This window comes from Schistocerca americana, chromosome 4 (genome assembly GCF_021461395.2).
Source record: "Schistocerca americana isolate TAMUIC-IGC-003095 chromosome 4, iqSchAmer2.1, whole genome shotgun sequence".
In the NCBI taxonomy this organism is placed as follows: domain Eukaryota; kingdom Metazoa; phylum Arthropoda; class Insecta; order Orthoptera; family Acrididae; genus Schistocerca; species Schistocerca americana.
In genome coordinates, this window is record NC_060122.1 from 429805310 (window position 1) to 429824097 (window position 18788).

At 38.1% G+C, this 18788-nt stretch overlaps 1 protein-coding gene across 1 annotated transcript; it reads left to right on the forward strand.

Moving 5' to 3' along the window:
- The first annotated feature begins 3642 nt into the window (after positions 1-3642).
- On the forward strand, positions 3643-18330 carry LOC124612783 (trafficking protein particle complex subunit 6b). Its single transcript, XM_047141180.1, has 4 exons — positions 3643-3827; positions 3905-3966; positions 17530-17731; positions 18085-18330. The coding sequence occupies exons 1-4, from the start codon at positions 3747-3749 to the stop codon at positions 18208-18210; spliced, it is 471 nt and encodes a 156-aa protein (XP_046997136.1). The 5' UTR covers positions 3643-3746; the 3' UTR covers positions 18211-18330.
- Positions 18331-18788: the final 458 nt, after the last annotated feature.

Here is an 18788-nt window from a genome sequence, read left to right on the forward strand (position 1 = left end):
ATTTCAACTTTCTGGATTCTTCCAGTTAAGTATGAATTAAACCATTTGTGCACTGCCCCCCTCAAACCATAATGATTTAGCTTATCTAAAAGAATTCCATGATTTACAAAATCAAAGGCCTTTGAGAGATCACAAAAAATACTAATGGATGATGTCCGGTTATTCAGAGCATTTAATATTTGATCAGTGAAAGCATATATAGCATTTTCTGTTGAAAAGCCTACACATGCTGGCAGATGACGTTCACTGGGCATTCGCCATACCCACACCCTGTCATCGGATAGCCACATTGTGTACCGTGATTCGTCATTCCACACAACGTTTTTCCACTGTTCAGTCGTCCAATGTTTACGCTCCTTACACCAAGCGAGGTGTCGTTTGGCATTTACAGGCGTGATGTGTGGCTTACGAGCAGCCGCTCGACCACAAAATCCATGTTTTCTCACCTCCTGCCTTTTATCATAATACTTGCAGTGGATCCTGATGCAGTTCGGAATTCTTGTATGAAGGTCTGGATAGATGTCTGCCTATTACACATTACGGTCCTCTTCAACTGTCGGAAGTCTCTGTCAGTCAACAGATGAGGTCGCCCTGAACGCTTTTGCGCTGTACGTGTCCCTCCAAGTTTCCACTTCAGTATCACATCGGAAACAGCGGGCTTAGGGATGTTTAGGAGTGTGGAAATCTTGCATACAGACTTATGACACAAGTGACACCCGATCACCTGACCACGTTTGAAGTCCGTGAGTTCTGCGGAGAGCCCCATTCTTCTCTCTCACGATTTCTAGTGACTACTGAGGTCGCTGATATGGAGTACACGGCAGTAAGTGGCAGCACAATGCACCTAATATGAAAAACGAATGGTTTTAGGGGTGTCTGGATACTTTTGATCACATAGTGTACGTTTCATCTGCCAGTAAGATTTGTACCTACGCTGATACTGACTTTTCAGGCGACATTAAACCAAGATGATCAAGTAATAGTTTTGTCTCAAAGATCAATGAGACAACCATATTGTGGATGTCTCAGCTGCAGAAGTATGTTGTACCATCCACCACTACAGCTGAGTTTCTTGTCATCAGTGAAGGAGCTGAGGAACTGGTGTGGCTTAACTGACTGTTGCTGCAGATTAATGGAAAAAGGAACATAGCGTATTATTCATTGATAATGTGAGAAACATTATATTGGTGAAAAATCCAAAATTTCGCAAAGTTGTTAGCAAATCAAAGTGTGTTATTATATTGTGTCTGTCTTTACGAAAGAAGGATTATCAATGTGGAATAAGTGACTTCTGAAAATTAGCTTGGGGACATGTTTACAAAGCCTTTAAACTCAAATAGGTTTTGAGTAGTGAATTAAAAATTGTTAACTGTCTTGTTTTGTTCCCTTATTTTGGTGTGGTTATTGAAAAGTATTTTGAGCACCACAGATCGATTAGGGGAACCATTGAACCAAAAGATCGAACCATGATATGTTTTTTCTCCCTCCAACTGGAGAGCCCAGTTTTGTGTTCTGGGGATCACTATGAAACCGCTCTGCTCTAAAACTGTATGTTCTTTTTCTTCCTTTATGACCGAGTGTTTTGTTGTTGTTGTTGTTGCATATCCATGTTGCTACATAAAGTGCACCATTCATTAAGTTTAATGAAGCATCACATCCATCACAACTCCATGTACTTCTTTATTTTCACCCAGGACTCATATAAATATGGGTCTATGAAGATGAGACAAATGTCAGACATGGTTTAGACGAAAAAATCTTCCATTTGTCTAAGCTGTTTTCGGAAAACCACAGAAATCCTAAATCAGGACGGCCAGACAGAGCAAACTGTATCCTCCTGAATGTGAAGCCAATGTCTTAACAGCTGCAGTGTGCTGTCTGATTGGTCACTACTGCACAATGTTCTTTAATTTAAATACAATTTCTTCCAGATGTGTAATATCAAGGCACCATCAAGGTTTCTTGGGAGTGAAGTTTTAATAAGAGCTGTCATTGTACCTTGATGAGCACATGCCCTCCTGCCATCCCCCCCCCCCCCCCACTCACACACAAAAGTTCATTTCCTCCCAATACACAGCCATTAACTCATCCTCCATAGTGCATTTCATTGTTCTTACATTAGTTTCCATGGTTGAAATCAGTTATTAAACTACATCTGTTTTATTACTTCCTTCTTTTTTTGTTTTAGACAGCAAACAGTTGAGGACAACCAAGCAAGTTGAGATCACATGACACGAACTGACTTAATGTGGTGTGACATACAGTGTAAGTGCATCCAATGTGATGACATGGTGACATGATACCCAGTGTAAATTGACTGTTACAGGATTTTAACTCTTTGTTATATTCACTGATGTAGGCATTGTAAATGCTTATTTTAGATTTTGCAAAAAATAAATCACATGTGGGGACATGTTCCTACATATGCTCCACAATTTCAAGCAATGCTCAAACTACTGCATTTGTAGCGCTCTTTTTTTGTTTTTCCATGAACAAGTTCGCTTCATTTACAGTTCAGTAAACTGTACAGTTGTTGATACACACATGGAAAAATTGTTGACATAAAAATGAAAATATTGTGACAGTGCTTTGAGATTGAGACACAAGATGAGGGTCAAAAGATGATAATTGGTGGTGGGTGAAGACAAGTGCTATGACAAAATTAAAGCAACTTTAACTTTTGTGGCATGGATAAAAGTGGCGTCGCTTGAGTGGCGCCACAGCAATTTAGATATTACCACACTTTTTGTGAGACACAATATCATAAAGTCTTGTACTGTAGATATAATTTTATGGCCATTGTTTTTCAAGACGACTGCTGGATAAATTTGCAAGTGTGTTTGAGTAAACTGCCAGTCAGTGTATACATATTGGTGCTCTGTTCATATGGATATAATATTCGTACATGACAGTTTGATTAATTTCCTCCATTTTACACAGGTTCTCGTAATCTTGTGTGTATATAAGTATTTCTGCGTAAGACAGATTTCTATACAGTGTAATTGTAATGTAAGTAATTAGAAAACCTAAAAAAATTGTGGATGTCACTTCTTCAGTTACTCCAAAATTCAAGCATAGATTTTTTTTTTTACTTTTCTGATGAGATGGCGAAAAATATTATAGATATTTTACTTGTCTAGAAAATCCAGAAGGGTAAATGACGAAAAATTGAAAATAATAATGAACAAGCAGATAGTGCAAATCACTTAACGTATTTGCTGTAACAGGAAGAAGTTCCAAATGTGTTTTTTATCGTGACAGTTTGGCACCATTTACAGCGTCATTGTAACGTAATTAATTAGAACAGAAATTCGATAACTTGAATAAGTGCAGTAGAAAACCTAACAAAGTATTAATGTTTCCTGTCACTTCTTGTCCCAGTGTCGAAAAAAATTCAGGAGGACGACGGTTAAAACCGCGTCCGGCGATCCTGATTTACGTTTTCGGTGACTTCAGTAAATCGCTTCACGCAAACACCGGGATGGTTCCTTTGAACGGGCACGGCCGACTTCCTTCTCTTATCCGATGGGACCGATGATCGCGCTGTCTGGTCCCCTCCGCCGAACCAACCAACCAGAAATCTCATTCTGCGCCAATTCTCGCTGCCTCACTCCATAGACATTCCTACTCTTCTAACCTATAACCAAAGACTATCAAGTGTCTGTTTTGAAAATGTCAGTGAGAGAAGAGATGTTTGGTTAAGTTCATCGTTACATACACATTAACTGTTTATATTAAAGAAGAGTATGGCAGACGAAGCGTTGTTTGAATACCTTCACTCGGAACTCGTCGCCTATGCTTTCAAAGATTGCGAGAAAGATAAACAGGTAGAAGAGTGATATAATTCTGGTGATAACAAAATGTGTTTTGATGACAGCATAGTGTAACAATTAATTTCTTCTAGGCATCGGACCTGTCAACATTGGAATACATTGGATTTTCGTCAGGATATAGAATTATTGAAAGGTGCGTGAACGCAGAGTTAAGTGTCATTTGTCGAGAAAACTGCTGGGTAACAGCTCAGTGCAAAATGTGAAACACACACGAATGATGCGTCATGAAAAATCATGTTTGTGATAGCTTACCGAAAAATTCAGTGCCTTGTAGTTTATGCTATGATATAGTTCTTAAAGCACTGGGTATAATGTGTAAAATTCTAATGGATTACCCGTGTAAATTAGATATATTATCCGTAAACTATGTGCTAGCCTAGGCGTTTGTGCTAGTGCAGCAACTAGCTTTTATGACGCTGGTTCTTCCAGTTCACGTAAACTTCGGACGGTCATGATAATGTAAAAATGTACGATATGAAATAGATGTGCATCCCGTCGTCTTTTTTTATGAATTTTCGAGATTGTGCAAAAATTTGAAGTTCTCTACACGCCTAGATATGTTCTCCAAAGTATTGTGATGTTAATTTCTTCCGTTGACCCGTATGTCACAGAACCGTCTTAATAAATGTACCTACGAAGTGAGGGGAGAATGGTAGCTTTTTACACCTTTGTACAAGTTATTTTTCTGCACAGACTCAAGTTAATAATATTCTAAAATTGTTCGAAATTCTGCCAGTTATTTTGGCTTTAATTGAACTGTAGGTGATCAAATCATTAGTTCAGTACTTGTATGAATTAAATGCTTCCAGTTTTGATTCTTTGACAGTAGGTCTGTACTCATAAACTTAGGTATTTTTAAGACCAATATAGCATTTCAATGTTTTTGTCATGTGGTGTCAGATGGCAGTGTTTGGATTAAATTGAAAACTGATAAGATCCAACTTGATTCCTGTAATTAAAGTAATGACCTTACCTGCAGATTTTCTGATGTTATGTAACAAATCATATAATTAGAGGCAGCAGAAATATATTTTGGGTGAAGAAGAGCAGAAGTAAGGGCAAGATTACAAATGTAAAGTGTAAGTCATCACACGCAAGCTTTTAGAACTTGGTAAATCACGTAGAGTTGAAGACATTTTTGTATTCTCAGAACATTTTGTATGCTTTTGAGGCAATACTCAGCTTGGCTTTCCAAGTAGCTGCTACCAATAATAACAAGATCTATCTAGAAACCTTACAGCTGTATTGTTCCAAATGGTGTCATGTGTTGCTGGAACCTTAAAATGGCCTTGATACTGTGCTACACATATACAGGATGGAGGAAGAGGTATACTTTAATTTACATTAATATGATGAGTAATGGTTATCTTGCTTCCCTTGCACACTTGAGAGACTTTGTAATAGGAGACCCTTAAAACAACATTGAACACTTCATGAATTACCTCAGTAATAGTAAAATGTGCTGCATTCGACATCTGTAGAATGTACACTTTGTTTTAAACCTATTTTGCAACACTTGCAATTGCTATTAGGGGCTTTTGGTGACAATACTAGTAAACGCTGGGGATGTATCATTTCTAACTATGTATGTATTCGTCCAAATTTTTGTAACTGTGAATCATAATTTGTCCCACAATACATTCATCTTCATTTCCCCTCAGTCCAACATCTGGTCGGGTTGGGGTATCAATGGTACTTCGCCACTTTACTCGGTGTTTCCACCATGCTTCTTCCACTGTTTGGTTCCATAGCAGATTTCTCCTCCTTAAACTCACCTTTATTGTATCAGTCCATCTTGTTCTCGGTCCACAAGTCTTCTTGGTATTCTTCCCTCTCCCATCCCCTTCACATGCCCAAACCATTTTAATCTATTCTTTTCAATTTTCTCAGTCAACTTCTCCACTCCAATTTCTTTTCATTCTCCCTCTCTCTCCGTCTCCCTCCCCCCTTCCTTTTCAATCTTGAGTTTGTCCATCCCAACTGATTGTACTTGCAGATTTAGTGACCACACAATCACTTTAAATTCCTTGTCTACTGCTACTTAGTCAACATTCAAGGCAACATTATGAAAAAGATAGATTGCTATTCACCCTATATGTAAATATTGAGTTGCAGACAGGCACAACAAAAAGAATTCTAAACAAGTAAACTTTTGGACAAAAAGCCTTCTTCTGTATTAGACAAAAAAACACACACACATGTATATATTCACACCAGGGCATGTGTGGAGGAGAATATGAGTAGGTGCTTCAATGACCGTAGCATCTACATCTATTTGGGCAGCCCTAAAATCATTGGCAGTTCCTGCAACAAGATCTAAGATTGTTGCAGATTGCCACAGGGCTCTGGTGGAGCTAGGGAGGAAGCAATAGGGTGTACCTAGTGTGGGTCCCTGGCCACTCAGGGATCTGTGGCAATGAACAAGCCGATAGATTGGGTAGGATGGGGCCAACAACTCGATTTATTGGACCAGAACCTGTCTTGACTACCACCAAGGCTATGAACAAATTAGAACTACGGAACTGGCTTACGAAACAGCATGTAGGATATTGGACCAAGGTCCATAAACAAAAACATGGTAAGGTAATGATGCCCAAGCCATGTTTTAAAAGAAGCTCTGTAATCCTGGGATTGAACAGGAAAGAGATCAAACTCATGACTAGACTGATGACCAGCCATGGGAACTTCAAAAAACACCTACACAGAATGGCTATAATGGAAGAGGACCCTAAATGTAGGATCTGTGATGAAGGTGAAGAAACTGCATCACACCTAATCTTTGAATGCATGGAATTTGAGAGTAAAAGATACAGAAACTTCGGGACAACTAGACCTGAAGAAATTGTGTCTAACAAAAAACTGGTAGAGGGGTCATTCCACACCAAGTGGTCTAAAACTGAAAAAAGTTCCCACCATCATGGTCTCCAATTTTCGTCAAATTTTAACTGTAGCTTTAGTCAAGTGTTGAAGTAAGTTTCCCAAGATTTCAGGCCTCTAGCTGCAATAGCTGCTGATCTAGACCCCCTTGTCTGAAGTGTACTTAGTCCGTGTGCATGCAACATAAAAAAAATGTCATATTTGGAGTCTAATAAAATCGAAACTAATTCATAAGAATGGTTAGTAAGATGCGACCCTGTACAGTTTTTTTTGCTGATTCCAACGAAATTATGTATAACATTACTCATGCAAACCCCGGTCAAATAACTCGACTCAAAGTATACTTCAAAATTTGTCGTGACACAACGCGACAAATTTTGACCAATATTAAGACTGCAATGATTTCCTTGCAGTTGAAGATATGGACTTGAACTTTTGGCCAAGCTTCATGCTTGTGCTAGACATAATGCAGCCGGATTTGCAATGATCCAGGCCATATGGTCGCCCTGCAGTATCTCTTCAAATTAGGCAGTGTCAGCACAAACGGTAAAATTTACCAAAGTTTCAAGCCAATTACTAAAAAATAGTTGGCGTGAATCTGCTTGTGAATAGTATCACCTAAAAGAGAAACTCTTGCTCTACAAGACTGACATTTGTTTTTTTTGCAACGCGACCATTAAGTACTCATTAACTCACATCAAAGTTGTTATATTTTGTATGCGCGATGCACTAATTTTTCTTCATTTCTAGGAATTTGAATCTTAATAGTCGCTTAGAATTACTGATATAATTGGATATTTCATTCGTGTTTTATTCAGTGATTGGCCAGTGAGAGATGTCAGAAGTTAATGAAGAAGAAGAATCGTTGGCCCCCTGTTCAATTGGAAAAGATGCTGCTGCATCGAAGTGCCATGTTATCTTCTATGCTAAGAAGACTGGATTCAAAGCGTTTAGTGATTTCACAGAATGTGACCAGAAATTGCTTGTTTCGCGTTCAGAAGCCAAACTTGACGAAAATTCCATCATTTGCTTCCACCATGAAGCCCTCTTCCTACATGAATATCAAGCGATGCAAAAGAAATGTTGCAATCCATTCAAGAAGAGGAATCACAATGTAAAAGCTGGACTTAGACTGCTTGATAATGAAACAGCTGCCAAACTTTGCCTGTTAAAGAAAAAAGAAGTGATTGATATAAAACCTGGTCAGAAGCTTTGCCCTCGCTGCATGTCGGCACTGAACCAAAAGCTAGAAGATTCATCATCACTATCAACCCAATCTGAACAAGATTTCACAACGGATGAAACTGAACCAGCCATCAACAAAAGTTTATCATTTATTGGTGCTTCACCATTGAAAAGAAGACAACTAAGTAAAAGAGATAAGCAAAGCTATGCAAAAAGAAAGATCTTGTATGCACAAAGTTTAATTGGGAATCAAATTGCTGCTGCTGTAGGAATCAATTACGATGAACAGCCAAGTTCAAGTAAAAGTCGCCCATGCAATAATTGTGCAGATCTTGATAATCTTATAGAAGAGTTGAAAGAAAAATGTAAAGTGTCAAATCGTAGGACAAAAGTTCAAATATTGACCTTGGTTCCAAGAAGCTGGACAATTAAAGATACGACAACAGCATTTAATGTATCAGAAAGAATGGTAAAGCAAGCGAGAAAACTGAAGAATGAGCAAGGTGTTCTAGCTTTTCCAGCAAATCGGCAAGGAAGGAAGCTTTCAGATGAAGTTGTTCAGAAAGTACATGACTTTTTTCAAGATGACGAATTCAGCAGACTTTGTCCAGGGAAGAAAGACTGTGTGCCTGTGAGAATTTCAGGAACAAAGGTGTACAAGCAAAAGCGGTTGTTGCTTTGCAATTTGAAGGAAATGTACGTGTCTTATCAGAAGCAAAATGGACCAGAAATTGGCTTCTCAAAGTTTTGCGAGCTTAGACCAAAATGGTGTGTTACAGTTGGCTCTGCTGGAATGCACTCAGTTTGTGTCTGTACAATACACCAAAATGTCAAGCTTATGCTCACTGGTGCATCAATCAATGAAGACTACAAGGAAATTCTTAGCAAAGCTGTTTGCAGCTTGGAAAACAAGGATTGTATGCTTCATCGTTGTGAAAACTGCCCTGGTCCAGAAGGTGTAGAAGCAGTTATTGCAACATATTTTGAAGATAATGACCCTGAAGAACTGATTGAGTACAAACAATGGATTCATACCGACAGGGATACTTTAGAAACAAAGCAGCTTTCAACAGAAGAGTATGTTGAAGATATTGCAGCAAAAATTTGGAACCTGTCTTGTCATCACTACATTGCCAAGCATCAAAGCCAGCACCTGAAAGCTCTCAAAACTGATTTGAAAGAAGGCGAATTCATAATACTAATGGATTTTGCTGAAAACTATTCATTTATTGTTCAAGATGCAGTGCAAGGCTTTCACTGGGAAAACAGTCAAGCAACAGTTCATCCATTTGTAGTCTACTACTGTGAAAACGAAGAGGTGCAATGTGTGAATCTTTGTGTTATTAGTGACTGCCTTCGACACGATACGATTACTGTCCATGTTTACATTGGAAAAGTAATCAATTACCTGAAGATGCAATTTTCCAAAATAAGCCACATCCACTACTTCAGTGATGGTTCAGCTGCACAATATAAGAATTTCAAGAATTTTCTCAACTTATGCTATCACAAAGAAGATTTTGAAATAACAGCAGAATGGAATTTCTTTGGAACAAGCCATGGAAAGTCGCCTTGTGATGGCATTGGAGGCACAACAAAACGGTTGGCAGCAAGAGCAAGTTTGCAACGTCCATATGAAAACCAGATTCTAACACCCAAAGATCTTTTCAACTTCTGCAATGATAATATCAATGGAATCAAATTCTTTTTCATCAGCAAAGAGGAAGTTGAAGAAGAAAAAGCTTCTCAAGAAGAAAGATTCCTGCAAGGGCACACTCTAGCTGGCACAAGAGAAAACCACCATTTTTTGCCCATTGATATGACGACAATTAAGGTCAGTAGAGTTTCTAATGATGCGACATCTTTTTTGGCCAAAATTAGTGCTGCTGAAGTAGTAGTTCAAGTCATGGATCTTCAGCCTGGGCAGTATGTTGCTTGCATTTATGAAAAGAAATGGTGGATTGGAAACATCGTTGAAATCTCAGTCGAACAGAAAGATGCTTTCATAAGCTTTATGCATCCTCATGGTCCTGCAAGTTCATTTTATTGGCCCTTAAGACGTGATACTTGCTGGATTACAGAACAACTTATCATTGGTGTTATTCCAGCTCCATCAGTGACATCATCTGGTCGGCAATACAGTTTTCCTGAAAGCATTCTCTTGCAAATCAACGATGCTTCCAGAATGATGAAGTAACTGAGGAAGACAGGCTTGGGAACCTGCATAAAGAAACCCACAATCAGGCTTGGGATCCTGTGGTAAAGACACCCTGTAATCAGGCTTGGGAACCTGCAGTAAAGATACCCACCCGTGGCTGTTACTGCATGGCTATCGGGCGTGGCCCCTATGGCGATGGGGATGCTGGTTTTATTGTGATAACCAGTAATGGCTCAGCCATCATGGACCAACGCAGGGCACTGCGCACACAAAATATAAGATACTTTGACCTGAGTAAATAAGCACTTAATGGAAGCGTTGCAAAAGAAAAATATATCCATCTCGTAGAGCAAGAGTTTCTCTTTCAGATGATACTATTCACAATTAAATCCAGGCTGACTATTTTGTAGTAATGGGCTTTGAACTTTGGTAAATAAAGCCATTTGCGCTGACACTGCCAAATTTGAAGAGATTTTGCAAGGCGACTATAAAGCCTGGGTAGTTGGAAATCCAGCTGTATTATGTCCAGCACAAAGATAAGACTTGGTAAAAAGTTCAAGTCCATATCTTTATCTGCAAGGAAATTATTGCAGTCTGAATATTGGTCAAAATTTGTCGCATTAAGTCACGACAGAATTAGGGGTACACTTTGAGTCGACTTGTTTGACCGGATTTTGCATCAGTAATCTTATAATTAATTTCGTTTGAATCAGCACAAAAAACTGTACAGGGTCTCATCTTACTAACCATTCTTATGAATTGGTTTCAATTTTATGAGACCCCAAAAATGGCATTTTGTCTGATGTCGCGCGCATGCGAACTTACTACCCTTCAGACAAGGGGGTGTAGATCAGCAAGTATTGCAGCTAGAGGCTTGAAATCTTGAGAAACTTAATTTAGCACTTGACTAGTGCTACAGATAAAATTTGAAGAAAATTGGAGACATGATGGTGGGAAGGTTTAGACCACTTGGCATGGAATGACCCAGAGAGACTTCTTGCACTATTTAAGGGCACTGGTTGGCTTTCCTAGAGATACAGGGAGCGATAGCGCACAATAAACCTAGTTTTGGTGCGGGCAGTGGCGGGTTAGACCTAAGCTGTTTTAACTCTCTTGTTAAAATCAATCAATATATTCACACAAATGCAATGCTCTCACACATGGATGGTGAGGTGCAACCTCTCTTTTCCATAATATTGTCATTATTCCTTCCCACATTTTCCTTCGTCAGCATTCATTTAAACTTAACCTCCCATCCAATTTATTCTTAATTTTTCTGAGCACTGCCTGTAGAAAATGTAAATTTATTTTCTGGAAATTATACAAATTTTTAGTCCTCTTAGTGTCTAAATTCATTTTTCTTACTATTGGCAATTGCCACAGCGTTGCTGTTTCTGTAGTATAGTCTGTTTCAGAGCAGTACAATATATTGCCATTAACTCAGTTGACAAGAAGAATTCTCTCCTCCCATCACTACCGGTACAGTTAATTAGCATGGACTTATATTTGAGAGTTAGGCCTACAGCAACTCAGATCCCTGTCTGGCCATTCAAATTTTGATTTTCTGTGATTTTGCTAATGCTTAGAGGATTACTATGAAAGGGTGTGACCTATTTGTTTTCAAATCCTAGCTTGTGCTTTGTCTTTAATCATTCAACTGTCTTCAGCACATTAAACCTCTACATTACTTTCTTTATTAATTAGCATGATCAGTAATTAGCTTTCCTTAATAGCATAGTTTTTTTTATGGAGGCATACTACATAATTTCCTATTACCCTCTTTCTATGTGCAATAAAAGCATGGTTCTCTCCTTAGCTGATCAGAACATAATATTTGTGTGACCCAAGCAAGTATTTTTGTGATTAAAATGCCAACACTGATTATCTTTATCGTGTCGCAATGTGTGATTCTTTCTGGATGCAATCCCCCTTCTTCAACATGCCTTGAATTATTGCAAATGGAACACATAAATTTCTCGTATAGCTGGCCACTTTCTGATTTTCATGTATGGCACTGTATAAGGGACATGTTCCTCACAGTAACGTCACATAAAAGCAGAATGTTTGTGGCTTGATTTTATTACTTCTCCAGAAAATTTTAGGCATTTTTTCTGACTGTATTTGTTTGCACAGTTTATGTGACAATTTTAGTCCGTCTTTGTTTTCAAAGGGATGATGATAAATCTGTTGTGTGCAGCTGCTTTTTAAGTCAAGCAGCAGGTGTGTTGTGTGGTATGTAGAACTGAGAGTTACTTAATTAAACAAACGTATTGTATGACAGTAATATCTATCCTGAATACCCTGTAGTCAGAGGGAAATTGTTTTTCCTTCTGGACTTCCATGCTATTTGAGAACTGGCACTAGAGAATCAGTTGCTTTGTGTGTACTGTGCATAGTCTGATTTTGGGAGCTGGTGAAGCTCTAGTGTTTACATTACCCCATTTTTATTCTGTTGTTGATTTTTTAAGTAATGATTGTCATTATAGTAAAACAAATCGCTCTCTTGGGACATTGTGCAGTATTTGCTAAATTTTAAATTGTGCTCTCAATATATTTCAGTTCCTCTCCAAAGAGCTGGGTTAGCTTCAGTACTAGCACTCTCTCTGTGATGTGAAACAATAATTTTTTTACTACTTTATCTTAGCTGTTATGTTTTCAACTGAGTTGTTCTTGACTTATGTCATCAAAAAACTGGAAATAGAACCATGCCTTCAAATTTGAAAAATTACTCATGGTCGTATAATGTTGGGTCTAGTTATTGATTAAGGCATTTTTAATGTTCACGTTTAATTTAAAAAATGTTATGCCAAAGAAAAATTCATTGTGGGTACAAAGAAACAAAGAGAAACAAGAAAATGAAATGTCAGCTTTGAAAAGCTAGGAAACTATGTATTTCTTACCAACTTGCTTCTTGCTGCTTAATAACAGTGGCAACTGTAACTACAATCATGATGTAACTGAGGTAGGCAGTTAGAGGGGAAAGGAATAAAGAAGCAAGTAGTAGGGAAGTAGACTAATGGTATAGGACAAAAGAGAGAGAAAAAAATATAATGGATGTCAGGGAATGGGTGGGTGACAGATATAGGGAGTTAGTAGTGAGATGATTGTACAGATGATACAAGAAACCCAAATTACCTGGATCATGAAGCAGACTTGAAAGTCATGGCTGTTGAACTGCTGAGTTTGCTCTCTGACAAAATATTGTATACTACCATTAAATCAAGGTCTTATTTGGTTTTGCCATGGAGTCAGAGTGGGAGTTATTTTTTCTGGAAAAAATAGCAGCTGTGCTGCCAAATAATTACACAATCAATAACCATGCAGTGATAGGAACTATAACTTGGTAAATACAGATCAAAATATTTCCTTTAAAAGCAGGGAACTCTTTCAGTTAACGTGTTAAAGCAGTATCCACACAGTTTGCCCATTAAAGAGTGTAGATTAATATGCTAATATTAATAAGAAACTGCCACAGCTGTATTGGTAAGTGTTTGTTGTGTCACAACTGATTTTGTTCAAAATAATATCATCAGGTTAAACATCTAACAATCTTCATAACAAATCTGCACAGAGTTGTGCCAATAGCATGACTTAAGAAGTCTACATTACAGTAAAGACAAGTCCTGGAACATGACAGTCATATAAACACACTGTGGGCTGCCTATCAGAAGCATGGCAAAAGCGAGTGCAGGAAACTTGGTAGGCTGGGCACACTAGTGTATACCTACATAATGAGCTGTTCAGTACGGTCAAGACACTTTACTCCTTAGGACTCATATTTGATGACTATTGAACTGAGTTACCCCATACATGACAGCTTAAATGGACATAACAGTTAAAACTTAATATCCTAAGTTGTCTCAGAAACATCTCCTGTGGCGCTGACTATTTATCATGTTCATATTATGAAAGTCTGGCCTATGGATCAACAGTGCCATTAGCATTGTGACCCTAGTCCTGATATACCATTGTGGGATATCGGTCTCATGACAACTATGTTCTGGATGAGGTATGTGGTCGGCCTCCACTGGTAGAGGAAAGGATTCCCCCCTTTATGAATCGGACACTACCAATTACTCCTTAGCTAGACCACACGTTTGTAGCCATCCAGAATTTCCATTTCAGTGCCCCATTTCATGAAAAACAAGTAAGACTTTCGGGAAAGTGGTCTTGGTCAGAAATTTGAATAACACCCCAGTTATGTAGTGGATGTTAGAACTGATGGAAAATGTGGCCTTTACTACATCTGCATCCAATCATGTGGACTTTCCTAATCTGCAGTGACACCATAGAGCAGCTTATAGACTGTAACTCACTGTTGTTCCTAGCATATACAAGATCTCCTCAGAGACGTTCACAATAATGGGAAGATGGTGGTAGTCTTCTGGTTCTCCATGTCATGTTAGGATCACGAGGAAATAACTCGTGGCTCAGCTCACCAAGGAGGCCATCGGGAAGGATGCTCTGAAAATAAGCGTACTGGGATCTGACATACATACATCAGACTCATAGCGGTGTGGAACAGAGAATGGAGCATCACTGCCATAACCTAAGTTCGGACTATAAAAGAATTTACAAGTAATTTGCATCACCCTTTTGTCTATCTCACTATGAATTCACAATCTTCTGCTGCCTCCATATTGGTCACACCAATCTGATCTCTGGATATATCATACGACAAATTGCCCCACTAGGTAATATTTGTGGTGCTCCCCTGACAGACTGTCATATTTTGTGGCATTGCCCCATCTTTGCTATCACACGGTGAGCTTTGCAGTGGCTGAGACACTCTTGAAATGTGGCTGATAATGTCCAGACAGCAAATCAGATTTTAAATATTATCTGTCAGAGTAGACTGTATATGTTTTTCAAAACCTTCATATTATTGTCTTACTGGCTGTCAAATGAAGGAGAAGGTTCACCTTCTGCTTCATTTTTAGCACCAGGGGACGTGTGGCTGCCACTCCCCCCAATTGGATGGCTGGTTTGGCTCTTGACATCCCAACTCAATTTTAATATTACTCCGAGTCTTAATTTCTTTGTAAAAAATGTTTTAGTACCACTATGAGATACCTGACTTGTTGACTCTGTTGACCTGGTAAGTATGTGCGGTAGCCTGGTCAGTTGGGAGTGTGCGTTCTGCTGCATGACAAGCCATGATGGGCTACAAATTCTTCTCAGCTGACAGCTACCCCTGTAATCTCTCATTTTTCAGTCCCCCCCCCCCCGCCCGTCCTCCTTACTATTAATATATTCTTAACCCTTCTTGTGGCTGATGGTTGTCTTATACCAATTTTCTCTTTACCCCCCGCTCCTTTTCTTTCTGTTTTAAATTTGACTACCCATAGTAGTTTGGTCCCTTAAAACCCTATATTGCAATCGTATGCCAGTTTTCTTATTAGCCCCCACCCCACCCCAACCCCTCACCAGTTCCTACTTTCCTTTCTGTTTTAAAATTGAACGACCATAGTAGTTTAGTACCTTAAAACCCCACAATGCAGCCACACTGCAATTTTAGTCAGTTTAACATACCCACGGTCTGCTTTGTGATGTAGTAGACACAGAAATTCTTTTGTGTGCTTAAAAAAAAAGCTTCAGGTGGTCTGTAAATGGCCATGAAATACCAAGCCACAAGATGATTACTTTTACATTGATTGCCTTTAAATATTCTTTGTTTGAAGGGTGAGTATTTCTTTGTTTAAATTGCTTAAGGACTGAGTATTCTAAACTGGTGCACACTGGGGATGTATTTTCTTGCCTGAGAGGCCACAGTTTACATAAGAGACCATTTGGTTTCCTTCCCATCAAAAAATGTGCATCTCATGGTAAATATTCTGTTTAAGGCTATATCAGGTATTTATTGTTTTTAAATAGTTTTCTGAAATAGGTACTCGCTGATAGAAAACTTGTGCAAATTTAGAGTGAAGTGCTGAGCAGCTTAATAGAAATTCACCAGAATGTAGTGAATAACTTTGTCAGATCATCATTAATTTTTATTTCAGTGGCTGTTTGTTGATTGGAAATGGTTCTTTGTGATTTTGAAAGTGACAAATTTTCAAATTGCTGGATCATATAAAACACAATACTTTTTCAATATTATTCTTTCTGTAGAAAAGGATAGTGCACAATGAAGTGTAAACACAGAATAGTTAACTCCTTAATCAAATGCAGCAGATGGACTGTCACACAGAAATTAAAGACTTTTGGCTTTTGAAACTTGGAGTTAAGATCTTTTAGGAAAAGAGAAAAGGTAAACAGAACTTAACAATAAATAGTTAGCATGGACAGCTATATTTGGGATCATTGAAACTGGCAGTTGGGGTAGCTAGTAAGGGCGTATTCCCTTCCACATATTCTGCATGCTTCCTCAACTGTTGCATTTTCATTTGAGCTGTCAGTTAGCAGAAATTGCAATTCTTTGAGCAAGTAGTACTGTTTACTTTGATGTCTGTCCACACCCATTGCAGACAAACAATACTCTATGAGAAACAGCAGTTGTAGTTCCACAGATGGATATAAAAAAGCAGTGCCAAGTGAACAAACTGCGGTGTAACCCCACAATGCCATGTTAGCTATAAATGTAAGCATTATTTCTATATGACACTGTTTTGGAGGCAAAGTAGTAATGATGTGATAACAAATTCTGCTTATATTCATGGGCTGAAGGAAAAGCTAATCATGATGAGTTATAGAAGAAAGTAATGTGAAGGGTGGAAGAAGTGATGGTCACTTCACAGTCCTCACACTGGCTGCTCTGCAGTGTAGAGTTCAAGGCAGTATGAAAGTTAACAGTAAAATGCTAACAACAAACAAAACTTCGAAAAAATCCAAGAATAGTAATTCAGATCTGGCCACCTGTATTCAGATTTTTTTGTGGTTTCCCTAAATTGCTTAAGGTGTATACAGAGCATTTTCTTTGGGGACATGACTGATTTCCTTCCCAATCTGAGCTTGTGTTTCACTTCTTGACAATATCTGGTTGATAACTGATCTGCTTCCTTTAGAAAATCAGAAAAAAATTACAGGTAACATTGGGGACTGTTGTTGAATCTCATTCAAAGGATAAAGTAAAGAAGCCTCTGTACTCCTAACTTTTGCCTCAAGGGAGGTATGTGAGAAAAGTACTAGAACTTCAAAGAAGTACAATGTGCAGAAGTGGGTTTACGGTATACTTCTCAAATAAAAATATGGGATTGTATCATCTAAAGGAATGTGTGTGTCATATTGGAGCTGTACCAATAATTTTTATTCTCCAGTGTTCCTGCCTGCACTCATCTCCCCACCCTCCACCCCCTGCCCAAGTCTGTATTGTGCTGTGTGTGTGTGGGGGGGGAGTTACTTTACTACAGGCTACTGAGAAGTTCTATTTTCCACTTGTAGTAGTTGGATTTGGATTATTTTTTAACCTTGTATAGTTATAATTTTGAGAAGGCGATTTCTGATTCTAAACTAATATTCCTGTTTACTTTAAAACAGGTTAACAAAAGAGTGGCCACGGTTCAAAGATGAACTTGATACCATGAAATTTATATGTACTGATTTTTGGTCATCCATCAATAAGAAACAGATTGATAATCTAAGGACCAATCATCAAGGTGTATATGTACTCCAAGATAATGCATTCCGATTTCTAACTAGACTGTCAACAGGTCGCCAGTATCTTGAACTAGCTCCTAGGGTATGTACACAAATTACAAGTGTGTCCAGCTATAAAATATCTACATTGTTATGTAATCTCACTAAATAGAGTTAAAGCAAACAATGAAATTTTGTATGCCAATGCCCTTTTATTTTGTAAGCCCATAGTTTCCTTAATGATAATTACGGTTAATATTATATGGACTATTACACAGTCATTGTTTGCTATCTGAAAATCTTTGATATTGCAAGTAATAGTAGTTAGCATTTTTTTACACTTTGATTAAAAATCCACAATTACTTCATTTCTGTGATTTAAATTGTTCCATTATAGTATGATGCTTTTAGGGAAAAAATGTTGGTTTATTTCATAAATGAATGTTTTCTTTACAGTATGTAGCATTCACTTGTGGACTGATACGTGGTGCTTTGTCTAATCTTGGTATCAATAGTATGGTGACAGCTGAAGTCCAGTCAATGCCAGCATGCAAATTCCACATTCAGGTGCAGAGGACATGACATCATGCAACTTATAGAAGTCAGACATTGCCACAATTTTTGTTCTGTGAATAATAAAATGGTATTTTTTCTGTCCGTGTTGTTGTTGTAACAATCTTTAATACACTGTGTTCGATAACATTTTTCTATTATGCATAAAAACACCACTTCTATGAAAAATAAGCTACTGGTGCTCTGTTTAGGTATTATGTACATGTATTACTACTATATTGACAAAAATAAAGTAAGTAGGCTCTTTCCTTACTCAGTCACACATATCAAGATGAATGAAGTAAGTGTGTGTGTGTGTGTGTGTGTGTGTGTGTGTGTGTGCTGGGCATTTACAAAATACTAAATAGCATGATGGCTTAAATGTAATAAAAATGAACATATTAATTATCACTACTCATTACAAGCACTATTTGCTGTGGTCTATGTATAATTTCTTTTACTAGAACCATAACATCCTAGATCTCAGGGTTGAATGCGGCCACTGCTTAAATTTTGAATAAAAATCAATAAAAATGGAAACCAATGACTTCTGGTATTAAGGAGTCTCACCCATTCTGTGGACAGTCTTGTCGAGGAGGACAGGAGAG